The sequence below is a fragment of the Sturnus vulgaris genome, chromosome 2 (assembly GCF_052056855.1).
Source record: "Sturnus vulgaris isolate bStuVul1 chromosome 2, bStuVul1.hap1, whole genome shotgun sequence".
NCBI lineage: Eukaryota > Metazoa > Chordata > Aves > Passeriformes > Sturnidae > Sturnus > Sturnus vulgaris.
The window spans coordinates 95,237,324-95,256,677 of record NC_142244.1 but is presented as its reverse complement, the minus strand read 5'-3'; the positions used below and the strand labels follow the sequence as shown (position 1 = coordinate 95,256,677).

The 19,354-nt window shown below is 36.2% G+C and overlaps 1 protein-coding gene across 2 annotated transcripts in view; it reads right to left on the bottom strand.

Moving 5' to 3' along the window:
• COL4A1 (collagen type IV alpha 1 chain) overlaps positions 1-19,354 on the bottom strand; it is a 120,501-nt gene that overhangs the window by 37,554 nt on the left and 63,593 nt on the right. For both annotated transcript variants that reach the window (XR_015801737.1, XM_088160172.1), the window contains exons 3-23: positions 16,598-16,687; positions 16,463-16,507; positions 14,936-14,980; positions 14,764-14,826; positions 14,608-14,661; positions 14,429-14,455; positions 13,018-13,101; positions 12,843-12,905; positions 12,194-12,229; positions 11,611-11,652; positions 9,936-10,025; positions 9,328-9,363; positions 9,124-9,183; positions 6,949-6,993; positions 6,677-6,730; positions 6,160-6,201; positions 4,868-4,961; positions 4,192-4,227; positions 2,736-2,900; positions 780-875; positions 46-129 (exon numbers count right to left, since the gene is read on the bottom strand). Coding sequence is in view for 1 of the 2 variants with exons in the window: in XM_088160172.1 (XP_088016298.1) it covers positions 46-129; positions 780-875; positions 2,736-2,900; positions 4,192-4,227; positions 4,868-4,961; positions 6,160-6,201; positions 6,677-6,730; positions 6,949-6,993; positions 9,124-9,183; positions 9,328-9,363; positions 9,936-10,025; positions 11,611-11,652; positions 12,194-12,229; positions 12,843-12,905; positions 13,018-13,101; positions 14,429-14,455; positions 14,608-14,661; positions 14,764-14,826; positions 14,936-14,980; positions 16,463-16,507; positions 16,598-16,687 (1,351 nt within the window). In the remaining variant the exon portion in view is untranslated. The remainder of the gene's footprint in view (positions 1-45; positions 130-779; positions 876-2,735; positions 2,901-4,191; positions 4,228-4,867; positions 4,962-6,159; positions 6,202-6,676; positions 6,731-6,948; positions 6,994-9,123; positions 9,184-9,327; positions 9,364-9,935; positions 10,026-11,610; positions 11,653-12,193; positions 12,230-12,842; positions 12,906-13,017; positions 13,102-14,428; positions 14,456-14,607; positions 14,662-14,763; positions 14,827-14,935; positions 14,981-16,462; positions 16,508-16,597; positions 16,688-19,354) is intronic.

Here is a 19,354-nt window from a genome sequence, read left to right as displayed (position 1 = left end):
AACACACCTACACAGCTCATTCTTGAGTAATTAAGGAGTTTTTACCTGCTGGACCTGGCGGCCCTTGTGGTCCTGGAAGTCCAGGAGGTCCTACTTTATCACACAAGGCACAGGCCTCACCTTTGTCACCTGAAAAAAGAAAACAAAGCACATGAATAACAACAACAAGATTCAAGACAACTGCAAGCAGGTGGATTCAGGGCAAATGTCAATTTGATATTTAAATAGATTGCTACTTCTCTTTTTTTAAACACCTCCAGGGATGGTGACTCCATCATCTCCTTGGGCAGCCCATTTAATGCCCAATCACCTTTTCTGGAAGAACTTCCCCATGATGTCCAACCTACATTTGTTTACAGGTATTCAAATTTTATCTTCAATTATACTCATGGCAATGATTCATAAACCATTTTCATTCTCAACTCATCTGCCCCTCTCTAAATCTGCATCTCAGAATTCCCACCCTGAATTGGCTTGAACAGCTCAGTTTACACTGTACAGGGCTATACTCAACCCTTTCTGCTCCTCCTGCAGCCCTGGGCCATCCTTTATCACTTCCCAGCAATGAGCAGGTCAAGAGAAGTTCATATCACACAATTCAATACACAAAATCCTTTTTTACTCATCAGAGAGTCAAGAAACATCTTCCATGTCCATGAACTATTTAACTAACTTAAAGTACACTTTCTCTGGATCCAGCCTTATTTGCTCAACCTCTTTACACACCCAAGCTCCAGGCTACTAAACATCAGAATACAATCACTTTAAAATATTATTACCTTTCTCTCCCATCTCTCCTGGAAATCCATCTCTTCCTGGAAGTCCAGGACTACCTGGTGCACCAGGTTCTCCCTGCTGGCACTGATCAATTCCATCTGAAATGAAATTGCAATAAGGAATATTGTTTTGACAAGTGCAAGTTTCCATTATAGGGTTGCATTTATATCATACCTGAAATGCTACCTATGAAAAGTGGTAAGTCAGGATAGCATTTTATTCCTTTATTGGATTTATCTGGAAAAATTTAACTGGGATTCTTTTATACACTGCTTACAAAACCCTGGGTATTTCAGAGAAAAGACAGGCTCTGCCATAATAAGGTTACAAGCAATTTCAACATAAAATCTACTTTCATTTTAAGTTTTGGCTTGGAAAAGTATCACAGGTGAAAAACGGATGTTTTGACCTTGAAGATAATGGAGAGTATTGATGTTCTGAAGAAATTCATTAAGAATTTTTTGTAACCTGACTTCTCTTTTCAACATTTTAGGGAACTTTCTAGGTATGAGCAGCTTGTCAACATTTATTTAACTTCTTCACACTGATCAAGCTTCCTGAAAACAACAAACCTCATATGTTAGGATCTGAAATAGGTAAAAAATGAGAATATTTATGAAGCTTGATATCATATAAATAGTGTTTGTTCTGTTTGATGATATGATGCAGGATCTGACCCAATATAATATGACATCATTTTGGCCAAAGCCAGTAGACAAAATGCTAATGTTAAGTTTGGAAAACAAGTTAAATTAAAAATAATTACTTCCCATTATGTACTTGAAGAAGGCTAAAGAAGTATCTAGGGAAGGAGAAGAATTAAGCAACAACAATAATTTGTATGGAAAATAGGAAAATGAAAGATTTAGCCATTTAATTCCATATTCTACATGCTGGATTTTGCACCACTTCACTGGCAAACACAGCAACAACCAGGTATCTTCCCCTGGTTTTGAACAAAGTATCTTTGGTTTAAGAATTCCATAGACAATAATGTTTTTTTCAATAGCTTTAAAGTACCTTAACTATTGTAATAGGAGTATCATTCCTAATGTCGAAATGATAATTTAACTTACAATATCAGTATCACCTATAGGAAAAGTTTTCTATCAGATTTAAAATATTAGTTGTAAGGAACTATTTAGCATGGACCATTTCCACATATACTTGGTTATTGCTTCATTGCAGAGCAAAATAGTTTTTCTCTTTAAAATTCCTTTATCACAATCTAATAAAATGTGTCTAGTGTTGTTATTATTACTATTGATGTTATTATATACTTGTCACTTCATTACTGGCTTTTCATTTACTCCATGAAGCAGGTGTTTACCCTGATCTAGCAGGCAGCATCCTTGCCTGTGTCAGGGGGTTGGAACAAGATGGTCTTTAAGGTTTCTTCCAACCTAAACCTTTCTATGACCCCATTCTTCTCTAAGACAATTTTATTTTAATATACAGACTTCTGGCAAACTCACACTGCAGTTCTCACACCTGTTCAATCTGTTACACAGACTGGTACTGCAGACTTGTAAACTGTAACACTGAACAGCTATCTTTTATGCTAAGAACAGTATTAGTAACTGCTATTTTTTTTATTGAAAATATACAAATATTTTTGGTACTACTATTATTTGGGCCACTACATTGGCACAATAGGACACAGAACAAATTAATGTGAATTAAGATCAATCGTTTGGTTATATTCCAACAATTCACAATGAATTTTGTAGAAAGTTTAGACATTTTATTTAGGAAAGAATCCTTGTCCTTTCCCAGTAAGGAAACAAGTGGCTTCCTGCATTGTGCAACAGCTTTTACTTGGTTCATCAACAACTCAGATGTTTCTTCCATGACACAGATGTATCCTGATAATGGCTTTTCTAATCTAGTCTCTTTTTGCTTTTTTTAATGTGAATTATGAGTCTTCAATGTGAAAAGCAGCCAATGGCTTTACCCACCTGTTTTTCCTGGAGGTCCTGGTAGGCCAGGCAACCCAGGGGGGCCAGGGAAACCATCCCTTCCAGGGATTCCAGGTGAAGGGAATCCTGGAGAGCCCTTTTCACCTTTTTCACCTCTCTCTCCAGGGACACCAGGTGATCCCACCCTGTCTGGAATTGGTCGACCTTTGGACAGAGTAAAACTTACATGTAAAAATGACAAGTGAAAAGACAGCAACATTATCAACACATTAACTTTCACAGGGTTTTAGAGAGAAATGGAGAAATGTTAGTGCAAAAGAAAAAAGGGACTGTATTTTAATTATTGGTGATTTGTACAAAATTGAGTTTGTATACTCACTACAGCTGAGAGAAACTCACTTCTTTTAGGTCCCTAGACAAACACACCTAATCTGTATCAAACGCTTTTCTGAGATTTAGTTGGACACCCTTTTTCTGGGTAATAAATAGTGGCAATACTGGAGTTAGCTTAGCTATTCCATCTAGAAATTATTACATACTTCCTTACCTCATAACCAACCAAATCTAAAACACACCTAGAAAGGGAGGGCATGTCCGATAACTCCAATAAATAAATACTCAACAATGCTAGCAAATGTAAGGAATGCTAAAACCAGAATGGTTTTTAAGAATAATAAGTGAAAAACAGCCAATAAAGAGAAGCAGTTAAACAACTACCAAAAACTGAAAGACTTCCTGGAAACTATCTGACTCTGGCTGACATTAATTTCATATTTAGCTCACTGCCAAAATAGACAATGAAAACAAAGGAGGTAATAGTAGTATCACTGCAGGATGTGTTAAGTGTTGGGCCTCCACAAATGATTTGCCTAATTTTTAAAAAGCAAATATCATGGTATAGGTCAAACACATGTACTTATATACATAGAAGCAGGATTACCATGGATGTGAAGAGGGTAAGGCTCTGAAAAAGGCAACATTTGGTACGGAAATGAAATAACTTTTATTAGACCAAATGGCATAGTCAAAAGAGCAGGAAGCCTTCAGGAGTTTCTTTGATAGAGTAAGTATTATTTCTCCCTATAAACCTTGTTTTATTATACAAACACATATAGAGCTGAAGTGAGAGCAAGACAAAGATCTACATATGAGCATACACACTCAGGTATAGGTGTACACACTCAGACATTCACATTTAACAACTCTTCTTGCCCAATGGAGTCACACTCTCTGGGCTGTCTCTGAGGGACTGTGTACTACATTCTCAATTTCAGCAGAACATTATCAGAGCAGAACAGAAAGAACAAGGCTGGATCACATCAGAGACATGAGAAAAGCAATCTAGAGGAAGGGTTTGAGGGGATGATTAGACCCAGTGCTTGGGTGTTCAGAAAGTCAGGCAGTAACTGAAAGGAGCTAAGGAGAATAACCCTCAAGACTGCTCACCAAAGAACACATGACAAATGTGAAAAAATCAGTAATCATAATTTCATACCTGGAGGTCCTGGCACTCCTTGTGCACCAGGAAAGCCTTTAGAAAGAAAAGGTTTAAATTAGGCAATGAATTCTGCAATGCTAGTGAAAGTAAATTTTTAGGAGATATAATTGAAATTCACATTCATGCATATTCACATTCTGAATCAAATTTGAAGTTAAATAACCTATATATATCTTCAAGAAATACATTCAGAGAAAAGGTCCTGCTGTGTGCCAACTTTCTCAGTGATTTTCTTGAATTGTCTAAGATCTGTAAGGGAAATGTTTGATTTTCTCTGTTTACTGAAGACTTTTTTTAAACTATGCAAGCCAATTTAGGATAAAAACCTAGCTACTGACTTATACAAAGGAGTCTCAAGATTCTCTGCATTAATTACTCTGCTTACATTCATGTTGATTTCCATACTTCTTAGATAATCTCACTGAATTATTTAACTGCCATAAAAACTGATCCCAGTTTATAATTTTTCATCTATAACTGAAAGGCAATCTTAGTTATGTTGAGAACTAGAAGTGTCCTACAAGCTACTACAAAATATAATAACCTGAAAACAATTAAATAACTGGAACATTACACTATCATATAGAGCTTCTGAGCTCAGACAGATTTTAATTTCCTTTAGCGAGAAAACTGAAAGTATAACTCAATTAAAAAGATAAGACAAAATACATACCTTTTTCACCTTTTTGACCTTTCAGTCCAGGCAAACCTGAAACTCCAGGGTCTCCTTTTTCACCAAAGGTATCTACTGGTCCAGCATCTATCATCTAAATTACAGGACAAAGACTAGAAACATACAACTGAGCCATCATACCTCCCCCATCTTCATCTGATGGTACAGAGGCCATTTTAGTTTTATTGACAATTTTCAGCAGTTTTGATTATACTTGCAATTTCAGCAAGTGAGGCTTGTAGGTGCTGAGGAATTACCAGAGAAAATAAATATTTCCTATTCCACCCAAATGCCTTCAGATTAATTACAGGATTAAGTGGAGAGCTTTTAAAGCATCTTCCTCAAAAAGAATGATGCCAGAAAACCTTACCATTGTCTAAGCACTGATCCACTAGGTTTGTATTACCTTTTATTTTCAAATACTATGTCCTGCCAGTTTCTGCTAACATTGATCTGAGCTCAATATATTGGTTGCTAATATTTACAATACAGTATTCAGGATTTTCCAAATACAAGTACAATTTTCCAAACCAAATTAGCGTTAGTATTAGATGTTGGGAATTTGTTCCCGTAATTGGGAAGCAGCTCCAACAATCATCTATTTCTTCCTGACTAACCCCATTTTTTTATTTGAAGTGTTGAAAAATTTTAAATTGATGCCCTGGTTTCTTCTTGTGTGTAAAGACCAATTTCTGCTCAGGGACTCACTGGACATTGGTCAACAAGTGGTGAGCAATTGCACTGGGTATCATTTCTCTTTCTCAGGTATCATTGCTCTCTCTCTCTTCTTGCTGTTTCCTTTTCTTCATGATTATTACTACTACTACTACTGCTACCATTAACTTTATTTTTATTAATAACTTGTTCTTATCTCATGAATTTTACCTTTTTCCAATTCTCCTTCCCATCCCATGTTGAGGAGGGACAGTGAGTGAGTGGCTGTCTGGTGCTTGGTTCCCAGCTGGGGTTAAACCACAACTATGAAACTGACAGATTTACTCTTTTGAACGGTCTTTTGGATACTATGTAGTGATTAGCAATGCTTATAATATTCACAGTCCAAAACACTTGAAATTCATATCCTTCGAGGGTTCCTTTCCCAGATTTCAAACATACTTTAAAGAACTGCACTCACTTTTGGTTCCATTAAGGAAAAATATGGACATGACTAAAGAGAACAAGATCAGACTATACATAGTATATCTTTTTTCCTCATTGTTTGAGCACTTTGGCTTCCACAAAATTTAATTTCATTTTAAATTTAAAGTGAAATACAAATTTCTTTTACTTACTCTTCCTGGAGGTCCTGGATAACCTCGCTCCCCTTTGTCACCCTAAATCAAAACAGAATTTATGCTTTAAATCCAGATCAGATTTTTTTGCCAACAAAATCAGAGTTTCTCAACAAATGAACACTTTGATAAGACTCAAGACAGCACCCACATGAAAAGTACCTGGAATGCTGTAATAACTAGCAGCAGTAATTAGTTTGCAAGCCTGTACTGTTTTTGCACTATTTGAGGAGAAACTGGAGGTTTTAGGGAAGTACACTTATACCTATGCCAGCTGGACAAAGAGCTTGTAAAAATAAAGCCTGCATTAATCAACATAGATAACAGATCTAAATTGAGGATACCTACACTACCTCCATTTTGACTTCTCCTAGTCTCTGATTGATGATATATAGATTAGCAACATTCAATTAATACTGCTTTATGTGCATTCATTGCTTTAATGCAATCAGTGAACACACCACAAAAGCTATTAACTCGTTCTGTGTCAAGAGAAGCAAAAGCTGGTACTACTCACCTTTGTGCCAGGCTCCCCAGGTCGTCCTGGAGCCCCAAACCCTCCAGGCAAGCCCTGTGTGTAGAAGACAGTGAAACCAGAAGGGACAAATATAGATGGATCTTAGCTGTGGCAGCAGCAAAGTTTAAAGAATTTAAAAGTCACAAATTCACTGAAAGCCGCAACTTTAAATAAACAATTCAGAAGACTAGAAAATATTAACTATCTATAATACACAGAGTTCTTTGCTTTGAATGTAAGAAACAGTACTGGAAATTGAGTAAAATACATACAGGTTCTCCTTTCAGTCCTGGTTCACCATCTTTTCCAGGCTTTCCCTGTAAAACACCAAATTCCACTCTGCTTTAACAGACAACCACATACATGCAATTTCTAAATACAGTGTGTGGAATACTAGAACAAAATTATCACTATTGCAGTGCACTAATCAAAGTGTGCTAATGCAGCTAACGCAGGAGAGGGTACAAATGGTGAATATGCCTAGTGCTTGTATTACCCAACACCCTCCAAGATGCCAAATAAAATAAAATCCTGCAAATCCATTCCCACATTCAGAAATAAAATAGATTTCCCTGTCACAGAGTCTTCAAGATAAACTATATCTACAGCGCAGGAAACTGGAACCAGATCCATCTTTTTCCTTCACAACAATCCCTTTCTATATATACACTCTTCAACTTCACAAGACATTTATGCATAGATATTCAGTTTCAGCAGAAGGCTTGGAGAGTGGCCCTGTATCAGACTGTGTGGTAGTGTAGTGGTAAATCCACTTCCTTCACATTGAAATTCAAATCATAAGGCAGATGATACACTAGAAGTAAAAATTCCCTCCTTCACAGTAAAATTACAACTATTAGACCACTGTGTTAACCTACAGAGAGGATAAGATTCCCTTGAAGGAGTCAAGATATGTGATAAATGATGTAGATGGACAAACCTACTTTTCAGCATTTTCCCTTCCTCCTCCACTGCACCATAAAAGGGCTGGGACTTCAGCTTGCAGCCTGATCCATTGCAGGCTGGCTTCCATTTGGTGTCCCAGTGCTTAGATTGTATGTGTAGCATAAGCAATAAGAATTTGTTCCATAAACCGAAGGGATGTAGATACTTAATACAGAAAGTAACAGTGCATGTAATTCAGTCTAAAAAATAATCCCATCAATTTAGGTAAAAAAATTCTGTCTTAAACAAGGCAATCAAAGGATAAAAATGATAGACAAACATGAACCATTCCCACTGAGGTGTGCAGCTATGGTCTCCTATAATGAAGGGTTACAAGTAATTTTTAATGATTTATTAAAACTATGATCTGCAAAGTCAATAGAGTCTTCAAATATATTCTGTGATCAGAATTAATCATATGGTTTAGTTTCATCAAACTAGAATATCTCATTGGAACATCTATTCATCTTTCAAGGCTTGACTTAATTTCAGAAGTAGCTATGATTTTCTGAACAATTATATAAAAAATATCTTAGAAACTTTGTTCAAGGAACTCTGCAGAAACTGAAAACTATACTTTTGATCAATTCACATGTTCTGGTTTCCTCAAAAAGTTCTAAGCCAACGTTTCTCCATTCATCCAGCTTCAAGCCCTCATTTGCAATAAGATTAAAAATATAAATATGATAGAAAAGATAATCCCATCACATAACTTTACTGAAAAGTTAATAGAACATCTGACTTTGAAGCATAGTAGAAAGGGAGATTTTCTCTTTTTCAGAATGAAGTAAAATTAAATGCCTGTAGATGTGCTGGGCCTAACAGTCTTCTATATGAAGAGTCATACCTTGAAAAGCTTAGAATTACTTAGAATACTTTTGATACATTTGGATGCAGAAAAAAGTACCGTTTTGCTACCTGCTCAGCTATGAAAGATACAGCATGACTCACGGAGAAGTTCTATGAATGAGACTATGATTTAGGTCAGATTAGACAAACGTAACAGACTACAGCCTCAAGCATCTACAGCCAGGCTAGAAACCAGTAAGCAAATGGATTTCAGTCACCTCAATCTTTTGCTCTATTCATTGTCTTTGTACAAAATTGTACCTCCAGGCTAATCAGGCTTATGTTGTTGATTGCACGTGAATAGTATTTGAAATAAATTCAACATGTTCCATTTAGCTAAAGTCACTTGTACAGAGGGATTTTTTTTTTCTTTGCTTTTTTCTTCCACTCTGGAATGACTTAATAATTTCTTCAATTTGGATTAATGGGAGTTTTGCCTTCACCTTTGGCACTGCAAGCTGCTGTTAATTATTGAAATGTTACATACTAACATTACTGCATGTTACTACTACCTTGACTGTACACCTGTCCTACAGTAACTTGCTTGTTTAAAATATAACAAATCTGCTGTTTAATGGTTACAAAGTGTAATTAGCTAATGGGAACAATACAATAATTGCAATTATGGTATTGATAAAACTGAGTTTACTTACACGTGGACCAGGCTTCCCTGGTTCACCCTTGTCACCTTTGAAACCTGAACCTGGCAATCCCTGGAAAATAAACATTCACCAGATTAAAAATATTATCAAATTCCAAAGTAAATTTTCTTTTATCTAATAGGTATAAAGATATTCAGTGCCATTATCAGAGTCTTTACAATTTTTATAGTAGTAGAAAAATAACTCAGTACTCACTGGGAATCCCTGTTCACCCTTTTCACCAGGATCACCCTAATAAAATTATTAAAACAATGTAAATTAGTACAAAAACTTAACCATTTTTCATTTAGGTTGTAAATAATTCATTCAGCAAAACCACATTTAATCCTGTTCTTGATATCAAGAACTATGCCTAATAGTATGATGTGCAAGAATTTAGACAAACATCAAATGTAAATCCATTAAGCCAGTTTATTCTACATTTAGTATATATTGCTTTGTCTGCTTAATTCAGTAATTTAAAAATTCATTAGCACTAAGATTTCACAAATGTGTATATGAAAAGTTATGTTACTTAAACTTTCAGAATAATGTTACAATACCCTATCCTTGTCAATTCTCCTTCCTCAGAAAGTCAACTGCTGCTTACTTATTTATGCAATTATTGATGCATTTACCATCTATCATATTTTTTAGAGACTTCTAGAATGAAATTCATCCATAAAGCAAAACAGGTAGAAATTTTTGAAAAATGTCTCTAGGTGACTTTGTATTTTCTTTATCCTGTTTCACTTTTATTTGCTAATTCATATTGATTATACCTTAATGAAAAGTACAAAAAGTTTAATCATTTAACATCTCACCTTTTCTCCCTTTATGATTTCACTCCCTTTTTCTTTCATATGAGGTGCTGGTCCTGGGGGTCCTGGGGGGCCCCTTACCCCTTGTTCACCCTGTCAATAACAAATCCAGAATTGTCCATTGAAAACAGAATGACACTGAGATCAAATTTGGCTAAGACCAGTAACATTATAGAGAACTACTACTTGCTTTTAAAAATATAGCTAAATTGGGGGTTTTTTAAATTATTTTTTCAGCAAAATCAGTGAGACAAAGGGTAACAGAAGTCACTACTGTGTAACTGGTTACCTACAGAAACTGTCCTGAAGAAAGATCTCTTAATCTACCCTTAAGGTGAAGATCGATTAATACCAAATACCACAAACATATCCAAATAATTACAGCAATAGTACCAAAGTTTTATAGTGCCTCCTTCAGGAGGAAGCAAATTAGGAGGAAAGAGGTTAGGTACAGAAAGTCAATGGCTAAAGGAAAATGTTACCCAAAGTTTACAGTGCTCCAAAAACTTTGTAGAGGTCCATAAAGGCCAACTTATGATACCTGTGGATGACTTTTTAGCATGCATGTGCCCATTGCAGAGTCAGAGCCCCACTTCCTTCTACAGTGCAAAAGCTCTATCTTTAGCAGTAAAACACCTCTGAAAGGCTCCATAAATTTCTGTCAAGCAGTAATGCACAGCAATTCCATTTATCTTTTGCTAAAGACAAACCTGAGGAGTCCAGGAAATCTCCACACACTTCTATGTCATCTTCTCCAACATTTTTCCATAAATTTCATGATAATAAATTAATTTCAACAGCGTGTCATTTTGCAAAAAAATCTATTCATTAGGAATATTAACTCAAAATCAATTAATAAGGTGATGGATTAAAAAAAAATAAAAAAAACTACCTAAGTAATATAATTTACTTAAACCCCAAAAGCCCTCTGTCAATGACACTCATGAAAAGATTCTGGAGAAGTGCTCAGATACATTATGAATTTATTGAATAGCCCTTGAATGCATGCAGTTCTTGGATCCCAGAAACACAACATAAGGCACTTTAGCCTAGACCTCTCAGTATGAGAGGTAACAGATTAAAGCTGACATGTATTACCTCCCATTTGATGCTGATTAAAAGAATAATTGGGATCCTGGAGCACATCTGTTGGCTTAGATTCATTCAAAAGTAAACCACTCTGTGTGCTCTGAAACATCTTCCTGGTTTTGTCAAAACACAATGAAAGGGGAGACAGCCGAAAGATCCACTTCAAATGTGTGCAGTACCAAACCAAAATAAGTCAGACAGGCCCTAGAGTCCTACAACAATTAACTTCAATCATTCTGAACAGCACATTAAATCTCATCCCTTAGAACTAAATTGATTTTTTAAAAATCTCATGGTGAGTCCTAATATACAGAATAAATGTTTCCAGATCTGCCTACTGCAAATTAAAGTAGCTTTCCAGGCATAGCTGGAAAACATGATGATGACCTAAATTAATGTCAGGTATAACAACACCATTTAAAAAGTCTGTAGCTGCCCACGACTTTTGTTCATTTAGTAAGTTACAGATTTACCCAAGTCTTCCAAAAATTACAGCATTGATTCTCTCCATTGATTGACTTCAAGAGTTTTCTTTAATTATCAATAATATTTCTGACAGTTGTTCTCAAGAAGTTTACAAGAGACCTACCTTTTCACCTTTGGGACCCTGAAAGCCCAAGCCCATGTAGCCCTGAAAATGTAAATTACACACACTTAGTCAATTTTTTTCTGCAGTGCATACATGCATATAAATAAACATATGAAGATATTATGTACTCATCAAATGCTAAGGGAAAACATAAAAGACAGAATGTGTCTTTTAAATGCATGTGTGAAACAAATAAATAATCATGTCCTAACTTCCCTGCTGTTTTTTATATCTTATGTCACAGCAACTTGTAAAAAACAGATTGAAATTCACCAGCTAATTTTATTGTCAATATGCTCTTTTACCCTACAGTTTAGTGAAAATATTGACATTTCAAAATTAATTCAAATAACCACACAATGCTGTAATTACTACTGATTTGATCAAGTGAGACAACAGGGCTACACAAATGTGAAAAAAGTGGTATAAATCTCTCTTTATGATGTTCATTAAGACACAGAAATAGATCCCAAAGTATAAAAAACCCCCACACCTTTAAGACCATTAGTTTGCAGAGTTTTGAGGATCTGATATGCAAAATAAATAAACAAATGGATTTAATATTTGTATTAAAGAGTCTTACCTTTTCGCCTGGAAGTCCTGGTGGCCCTGGGGGACCCTACAAGACAATGCATTTTAGCATGCACGTGTATGGAGTACACTAAATAATACACTGGAATAATGCCTTATTCTATGAAAACAGAAAAAAGGCAGATCTTTTCATTAAGCCCAGCAATTTCATTTTACTTTTGCTGTGCATAATTCACAACTTAGAATAAAAAAAATAGTAAAAAAGAGAATCTGAGATATCTCATTAATTATTAGAATAACAGATAGATCATAATGTGCTTCCACTGTAACAGTGCTGCTACCCATAAGAATAACCTCAGCAAACATTTGGATTTTGATCTGGATGCTTGGTATGTAGTTTATTTTCTATAAATTAAATTGGGGAAGAGAGGAGAGGAGGACCAACAGTTAGAGTCTCTCCCCCATAAAAATACCCTCCAAGAGTGCAAGAACAGAAGAGGACTGTAGGAGCAGCTGCTACTGAAAACCTGTGTTGCCCAGTAATTTCTGCCATGGTAGAGTTCAGAGGGCTGAACATGAAGCCTGGAACCACAGGTTATCCTTCCTAAATCCCAACCAAGACCTTTGACACGCACATTCTAGAACATTCCTTTAATAAAGATCTATAAGTGAAGTGCAAATCACCATGAAAGGAAACTTACTGGCTCTCCTGGAGGACCTTGTGGCCCCATTGGTCCCTGAAACCCTGAAGCTCCAGGTGGACCCTATGAAAAATTCAAATGGCATTATAAGATAGTGATACTTATACGGTAATTTCATTATACTGATTTAATTTTAATTTAAACTCACTGTTATTCAAACATCATTTAGACTTACAGGCAGTCCAGGTTGGCCAGGAAACCCTTTTTCACCTTTTAGCACACCAGGAGTTACAAGACCAATCACTTCACCTGGATCTCCCTACAATAAGACAAGAAAAAGAGTAAGTCTTGAACATGAATTCCCATACATTCAAACCCACCAGGAGAGGAAAGTTGTAATTATGCATACTTTGGAATCATTTGGAAAGCTGACTTTAAAAAAATCACCTTATTTCTTTTAATTCAGCTGAAGCACAGAGATATAAGTTAAGACCTTAATTGACAAATGTACTCTAAAGCTTCCTGAAGAGCTTCCAGTACCAAAACTATCTTCATACCTCATTTCCTGCATTGTAATGGGTAGTTGGAAAGATTTTTCGATGAAATCTATCACTACTACAGTGTCAGCACACAACTGGAGCATCTGACCTGGCTGCTGAGAGAAGTGGTAACCTCACAATCTCTTTTCCCCACTGACATCTTCATGCTTACACCTAATTTTCACATAAAGGTCATTTATGTTGTTCTTTTTCTTCACGAAAGGAATACACTTAGTCTTACTTTAGAAAACTATTCTGATCACCATCCTTTTCTTTATGCCCCTTCTTTTGAGAGTAAAAAACCCATTTTTCCTGTGTTTTTGTACAAAGTTTCAATATTTTAAGTGATTTAATTTCAATTCTGTACCTGTGCATACATGCCAAGGGAAGAAACAGCTGAGTACTTCAGTGTTTCTGGAATGAATCAGTTCTTTCCATGTGACAGTAAGAGAAATGGGCATTTTAATAACTTGGGTTGTCATGTCATTACAAATTGGGATTACTTTTAGACTTATATTTAGCTTATAGTTCCAGATAATATCTGTTAATTTTACAGACAAAAGGCTCTCAGATGTCATTCAACATTTCATTCTCGAGTTCACAAAATGTATTCAGATAGCTAGTTAGTTAGTCTGATTTTTTTTCTTTATGAACATTTTCTAGTATGTGTCAGATGATTCTCACATTGTGTGGTATAGGACCTTCTTCCACAAACCTTATCCATGTGAAACTTTTTAGATAAATCAAATGCCAATATAAAAACAAATGTTTGAATCATAAAACCTATCTAAATCTTTACACAACTGGGTGGCCACCACAGTGTTTATACATTGTTAATGATATGTACTACTTCTTTTCTGTTGTAATCCATATAATACTTACCCCTTTAAGACCTGCATGGAACAACACATATGTTCAATTGTTATTAAGTGGGGGGTCACCCCACTGTCCTTTTTCAGTGGAATTGCAAAACAGTACAAAGTGGAACAAGGGAATACAACTTTTCAGTCCTTAAGTAAAGACTGCTGCTACTCTTAAAGGGTGTCGAGATCACACAAATTCTTATTGTTAGAAGCAGGATATAAATACACTTAGAGTAAAATGTACCTTCATTCCAGGAGGTCCTGGAGGTCCCTGTGAAAAAAAAAAAAAAAAGACAAATTTATTGTTATTGCTCCTTGATGTTCTATATATTACATCTTAAACTCAATATAATTTCCTATAGTTATATTTGCATTTCACGAGTCAGCTTTAAAAATGACTCAAGCAAGAAAGAATTTACTTACTATACTTCCAGTCAATCCTGGTAAACCTGGGGGACCTACTGGACCTCTTTCACCCTAAGGGGAACAGAGAAAGTGGTTTCATTTAGGGAACATATGCTTGAGGGATGTTTTTATTTCAACACAGAGATGCTTCTTATAAACATCAGTAAATTTCACCTTTGTGCCGTTACATCCTGGAATGCCAGGTGGACCAGGAGGGCCATCTTGTCCAGGAATGCCCTACATGAAGAGAAAGGAAAGAAATTAGCAGTATTAGGAATAATCCAGGTCACACGTCACGACTAAAAGTTTCATGTTCCGTGTAAAAACATAAATACTTCATACGTACAGGAAGGCCTGGGTTTCCTGGAAAGCCTGATACTCCTGGGGGGCCCTGCAATTGAGAAAAACACAAACTGAAATGACAAATCCACAAAACAGCAAGGACAAGCTGCAGCCCAATTTGCATCTCCAATGCTGACAGTAAAAATCAGTAGCATTTAAACTCCCTTGACAAAATAGCTCTAATCTTCTAAACCTCTCAAATACATCACATTAGTAATGAATAAATGAAAGCAACCTTTTATACTTCTTTAACTTTTTAAACAGTAGGAACTGGATCAGAGCCTCATGTTGAGGTAAAAGGGAATGCACAGGTATTCCCTTCTCACAAACATTGTTCCCAAAATGAAATTTACTTTAGGCATCTCTTCATAGCAGAAGATAATGTTAGCACACCATAAAGATGCTTCCCTGTCTTTCATACTCATCAGTGTATCAATTTATTCTTATTATCAAAAATTCTACCAGGCTGAGATAATTCTTTCTCCTTGAACAGCTTTTCAGTTTCATGAATCAGGCACATCATTTTCATCCTATCATCTTACTTATCCATGAAACATTTCCTAAAACATGCACTATGAAGCAGAAAAAATGTATGGGAATCCTGAGCTCAGATTGAATATTTGCTTATTTTAAAACTTTATAACTACTAAAATATATTTTGCTTACTCTGCAGCAAACAAATACATTTGTCAGGAGGTGCCAATTTACATTAATACTCAACATGAACATCATGGATTTAAATATGGATTTCTTGATCTAGCAGAATACCCTCTCTGTAACACCTCATAAACTGCAGTTACTTCAGTAAATTCTACTTGCTGCAGCAACTGCAGGCAAATGGAGACAAACCTGAGATGGCATTTTGAGAATCTGTGAGGAAGAGGGTATAGCTGGAAGTGCATGCATCATTATTGGCTAAGTCATTTGAATCCTCTTTCATCATGGCATTAGGAAATGTGAAAATTCTCAGAAAGAGCTTAGCACCTCACAGAATCCCAACAGGCATAGCCCTGGCCAATATAATATTCTAAAAGAAGTGCTATATAAGTGCCCCATTTAACAGAAATGACAACAGGAAATCACAGATATTCAGAGCCTCTTCTAGAAAAGTTAAGAAATCTTTGTCCCTGGCTTTAATTTGCTCTGTATCATTTTTAGCACATATGTTCTCATGACTGTGTCAGCTTCTCTGCAGGAGTGCTTCAAGGGTAGATGGCAAATATAAAGGAGAATTTTGCAAGAGGAAATAAGGTTGGTTCAGTCTGAAGCTGGAAAAAAACCCCTTTTTGTATGTCAGGAAGACATCAGAGGCATATTAAAACCAGTGCTGTTGACAGTGATAAGTATCAGGTAACAATGCAAATTAGTAAAGGTATTGACTGCCCAATGCAGCAAGAACTTCAAAGGTAAAAGTGAGAATTTTGAAATTATTGTGCAGCTCAAGGGGATGTCATTCATTAACTCAGAGACTTCCTCTTGCACTTGAAGACAGCCATACCCAAAGACATCAGAATTGCAAGAAAGAACTCACTCTTGTTCCCTTTGTTCCTGGCAGTCCTGGTTCTCCAGTATCACCCTGAAAAGTAAAAGAGAAAGCTTTATCTTTTCTTGGGACAATAGTTTAGGAAAACCTGATTGTTTTGAATACTAAAGTTTACGTTCTTACCTTAAGCCCTGGTGGCCCAGGGGGACCTTCAGGTCCTTGCATTCCAGGAAACCCAATCACACCCTGTAGTCCTGGCAAGCCCCGTTCTCCCTGTGGAAGAAAAAAACTAATTAGCAACTACACAACTGAAGCTCCTTCTTCAAATAACTCACATTATCCCATTTCTGTGCTCGAGGAACCTGTTAAGTGGTAAGAAGCTATATGTGACAGCAAAGAGTTCAGGTTGGTACTTGAAAAAAGGATTATTATAAATAAAGAAATATTTATGGTTCAATAATAGATTGGCAGGGGCTGAGTGTAGCATAACAGAAAAGCACTCTTTAAATATTAGTTAAAACTTTTTTCTGGATAGTGGTCTTCATAGCAGATTTATTCTCCTGGTAACAGGAAGATCACTTTCCCTCTACTAAAACCTACCTGCATTCCTCCAGAGGTGCTACTAAATCTCAATAGAAAATCTAACAGCCCTGGTCAGCAACCACATTTCTGAAAACCACAAATATCCCTGTTTGATCAAGTAGTGTATGAATGGTAACTACCACTCTTCTTATACACTACTCACAACAGCAGGTTTTGGAGACCAGGTTTGTCCCTTAGACTTGAATTTCAGGGTGGTTCAGAGACAGGGTGCTTTGAGATACAGGATCTTCCCAAGAAGCTGAACATAATACTGTATTTGTATGTGTCATCCTTTTGATTCTTCTTTAATGCTGTACGGGCCACCTGTGCTGTCCCTCTCCCTACAACTCCCAAGGTATTTAAATCAGATAAATCTAGAGGCAGAAAACCTATCCACACTCTAGGTCAATATTGCAGCTTTTATTTATTCAACTCTATTTGGACTCCCTGTGGAACCAAGAGGAACACTATCTGAATAAAGGATGCAAAATCTACATGTAGATAGAGGAGGGAAAACCTATGCATGTCAATTCCTGGAAACAGCAAATCAAGCAACTCAAAAGCCACCGGTTCCATGCAGGAAGTAACTGGAGTTGTCCTTTCAAGGTCTTACATGAAACAAGCAGAAACACTTCATAATCTCAAAAACTGTGGGAATATTGGATGAATAAAAGGTTAGTATGAAACTGTAAAAAGAAGAATTTTTACAAGTCTGGAAAAAGCTAAAAACATGGCACCTGCTTTAGAAACTCAAAACAAAGCAATTTTCAAAGGATAGCAAGAAGGAAATAAAATTAACAATATTCAAAACATATAAAGGGACACTACAGAAACTTAAGGATTCTCAGCAAAACAGTGAAAGATGAAATTGCAACTTGCAATTAACAACCAATTTAGTATTTGATTTCAGGATGGCAATTAACAATGAACTTTTCTCCTGTTTGCTCAGGACAATTTTCCCAGAAATATGCTGGCTACTTAGAGGTCAGCTGAGGACTGAGCACACAAGAGAACATCTGAGTCTTGGAGAGCTCATTTGTGCAGGAAGTGTAACAGGCATCTTGCAAAGAAAAAGTTATGACATGCAGACTGAGGAAACTGAGTGTTAACCAACAGACATGGTGCTTTAGTGTCAGAAGATGAGAGGAATTGGAAGATTTGTGGAGTGACCGCGTTGATGTTGTTTTTTAGTTCCTTGTCTGCGATTTTGTTAAAATGAAGAGGCAAGGGGGAAAGGACATTATTGATGGGTATGAAAAGCAGGGCCAAGGAAGGAGGGAGAAAACTTTAACTGAGATGATAAAAGCATGAGAAAGTAAAATCAAAATAACATTCATTTATTAAAAATTCCTGACAGAAAAAAAATCTTGCTGCTTCTCCTCTCCATCTTCCCACAAAAATAAAATTTCTCAGTAAAAAAGTATTTTCTGAGGCAAACACTCCGTTTTTCCTTGAAGTGCTGAAATGGCATGATCTTCTCCATTTGATTCCAAATATTCTTTATCATGCTTTGAGAATTCTTTATTTGGTTTGAGCCAAATCTGAAGCAGTGTATTAGACCAGAAAACAAAGCAAAACAAAGCAAACATTAGAACAGCTGGAGAAATATGTTTCTAGGTCAGCTGTAGAGGTACAAAGTCCAAGTTCTAAAGTAACAAAAATTATTTTGAAAAATATTTTAAGGAAGAACACATCACAATGCAGGTCTCTGAATGAATGTTTGAAATAATTAGCAATCTGAAATATAGCTGTAAAGTTAAAGAAATTACATAAATCCGTACTTTGACTGGCTAATTTGCACTGCTGTCACAAGTCACTTCTACAAAATCTGTTGTTATGTCCTTCAGACCAGAATTTCACACTGAACCCTGGGCACTTGCTCTTATCACCTGCTGCAAGGTAGGCGAAGGAAGAAGATACTCAAGTACCTACAACAGCATCTTCCACTGCTGAAGGAATGTACAACATGTGCAAATGAGAAGAAAAAAAGATTATTTTGATACCCACAGAGAAATATGCCTCATGTGTAACATATGTGACACATCAGTAATGTTAACTTTCTGCACTCAGAACTTCTGCCCCTGAGGATTTCACCACACTTGGAACCACTGCACCCTGCAACACAGAAAAATAGTCTTTCCTCCATTCCTAAGGAAAGTTAAAACTGAGGTTTACAGATTAGATTTTCTCTTGGTCTAAGGCTTCCTTAGACCATTCTGGAACTGTAAAAGGGTCTTAACTTGCCTAACAATCACTTAGTAAGGGAATGACTGCTTCAGCTGGCCAAGGAGGTTACCTACAGGCATAAAATACATATAAACTTGCAACTTCTAAGGCAACTAGAGTCAATTCTCTTAA